This window comes from Belonocnema kinseyi, chromosome 4, assembly GCF_010883055.1.
Source record: "Belonocnema kinseyi isolate 2016_QV_RU_SX_M_011 chromosome 4, B_treatae_v1, whole genome shotgun sequence".
Classification (NCBI taxonomy): domain Eukaryota; kingdom Metazoa; phylum Arthropoda; class Insecta; order Hymenoptera; family Cynipidae; genus Belonocnema; species Belonocnema kinseyi.
The window spans coordinates 26,050,778-26,053,372 of NC_046660.1; the positions used below are offsets into that span (position 1 = coordinate 26,050,778).

The 2,595-nt window shown below is 32.8% G+C and overlaps 1 protein-coding gene across 1 annotated transcript; it reads right to left on the reverse strand.

Moving 5' to 3' along the window:
• Positions 1-1,389: 1,389 nt before the first annotated feature.
• LOC117170796 (tigger transposable element-derived protein 4-like) lies at positions 1,390-2,321 on the reverse strand. Its single transcript, XM_033357833.1, has 3 exons — positions 2,156-2,321; positions 1,799-2,026; positions 1,390-1,655 (listed from the first exon to the last, which is right to left on the reverse strand). Exons 1-3 carry the CDS (start codon positions 2,319-2,321, stop codon positions 1,390-1,392), a joined length of 660 nt encoding a protein of 219 aa, XP_033213724.1.
• Positions 2,322-2,595: the final 274 nt, after the last annotated feature.

Sequence of the window (2,595 nt, forward strand, 5' to 3'; positions counted from 1 at the left end):
AAGTGTAAATTTATTAGATTGTGATCAGTAGCAAAATATTTTAAACTTTCCCTGATAAAGACATTTTTGAATTTCAATTGTTATTTTTTTTTGTAAAATTTGCAAAAATAGTTTAAAGGAATAGAAACATGGGCAATTTCTGCGAAAATGTAAAAATCTTACATTTTATGTTTCAGAAATATTTTTTACAAATTTTTGTTTACAGGAATAAGATATTTAATAAGTTTGGTGTGGGTGAAACCATTCTTGAGTAGAAGATTTTGTTAGAACTTTCTTAACTGTGCAAAATATTTTCTTAGAACTTTTATGTATCTATTTTTGTTTGTAGGAAAAATGCGAAAATTCGATATTATGAAAAAAATTACTTTCAATAACCTATGTACTTTAAAGTTCAAATTCTTGAAATTTTATGAACGAATTAAAATTATGGAATAAGATAAATGTTTTTCAATGCAAGCTACATCCTTTTAGGTTTTTTAATTCTTTTTATTCCAAACATTTACATTTCAGCAAAACAAGTCTTAACTTGACCGAGAAAAACTTCGAATTATCGAAAATTCGAATTATAAAACATAAAAGTATAAACGCACATAATTCGTTTTTACGTTTATTATACGTCCTAGATAACGTATTATGAATTTCCCTTAAAATACATTTGATGCAGGCAGTGTGAAAGTGTTTTTCAGTTGATAGTACAATGCCAAAAAAGTAATAATCAAATGTGAAAATTTTGACAGGCTCAGAAGAATCAGGTATTGGGAGCATTTGGTAATATGCAATTATATTGATGTCAGTTATGGAGAAGTTTGAAATTAAAAATGAGTTATCCAACGTAAAAATAATTTGTTGGCTCTAAAAAGGGCCGTTTGGTATTTTTAAAAATAGCAAATTATTTAATAAAGTCAGTAATTTTCTTCTGTTTGTTGCAACTCTTTCTCTGACAGAAGTTTTCAACCATGTCTAAAGCAGCAAACATTGTGTTCGGCACATCACTTTGTTTAGAAAGAAACCTGCGAACAATTGCTAAACCAATTTCAGCATCTCTCAATTTTGTTGGTAGTGACACATCCTAATCCTCGGCATCATTCTCGTCATCAGATTTTGAAGGTTCTTGTATCTTTATGCTATCCAATATCTCACTATCTGTAGGTTCACTAGCAATAATGACATTCGTGTCTACATCATTTTTTTCACGTCAGTTTTCACGAAGCCAGCCTTCCGAAAGCAATTCGCAATTGTATCACTAGTGAAATCAGCCCAAGCTTTGTTCAAGTCGAAAATAGCATCCAATAAATTCAAATCAGTCAACCCCATTTTCTCATCTGAAGCCTTGAGCAATCTTTTTATAATTCTCCGCCGGTAATTCACTTTAAGTTTCTTAATGATTCCTTAATTCATTGGTTGCAATTCAGCAGTTAAATTTGGTAATAAGTGAACCACCTTTATGGCTTTTGAAGTTTGAATTAAGACTTTCGGATGAACCGGACAATTATCCACAAGTAGGAGAACTTTCGGATTTTCTCTTTGAAACTTGTGATCAATTTTATGAAGCCAGTCATCATATACTGAACTAGTCATCCAAGCTTTTTTATTGCTCTCGTTAAGCACTGGTAAAGACTTGACTCCCTTGAAACATCGTGGATTCTTAGATTTGCCTATTACCAGAAACTATAATTTTTCTTTACCAGACATATTAGCGCAGACCATGACTGTAACACGATCTTTGCTTTTTTATGACAATGCCAAGTGTCGCCCTTAAATGTCAGAGTTTTATCTGGTGAACATTTGAAAAAAAGACCTGTTTCATTTGCATTGAAGATATCTTCTATTGCATAAACTTCTAACAAGCTAGGCAAAATGTCAGTGAGAAACTTTTTGCAGTCTTCTTCCGAAACAGAAGCAATTTCCCCATTTAATGTCCTACAGGTTATTCCACTTCTATTCATAAACTTTTCTAACCACCCAGAGCTAGCTTTGAAGTCTTTGTTTCCTAAGAGAGCTGCAAAGAATTCACCTTTTTCTAGCACTATAAGACCAGATAAGGGAATATTCTGGTTTTGAGCAGATTTCATTCATTCCACCATTGATATTTCCAACAATGGAAAATGAGATGTCTTCATGCGTTTCCGATCCGGTTGAAAACAAGAATTTTCACCAGCAGCCAAAATCTTTTCCTTGTTCTTGATGATGTAAGTCAGAGAGTTGACTAAAATCTTGAAATCTGCAGCAATGTCCTTCTTCCTTTTAACTCCTTTCTCGACACATCGAATGAGTTTTAATTTCTCACTCAATGATAATGTTGTATACTTGATCTTCTCCATACTTTCGAAACTCTTAAGGTCTAAGTCCTATCAACATTGAACTACACAAGCACACAATCTTCATTTATATTAGCAGCCCCACCCTTGTCACACATGCCAACTCCCACCACTCGCAACGGACCAATCAAATTCAACCGTGTAAGTTATAAATATGATTTTGTCGTAGTTGTCACTTAGTCATTGCTGTACTTCGAATTATAGAGGTTATCATCACTGCGGGGAATACAATTTTCTTCGAATTATCGAGAAATTCGAATTATCGAGAACTATTAAC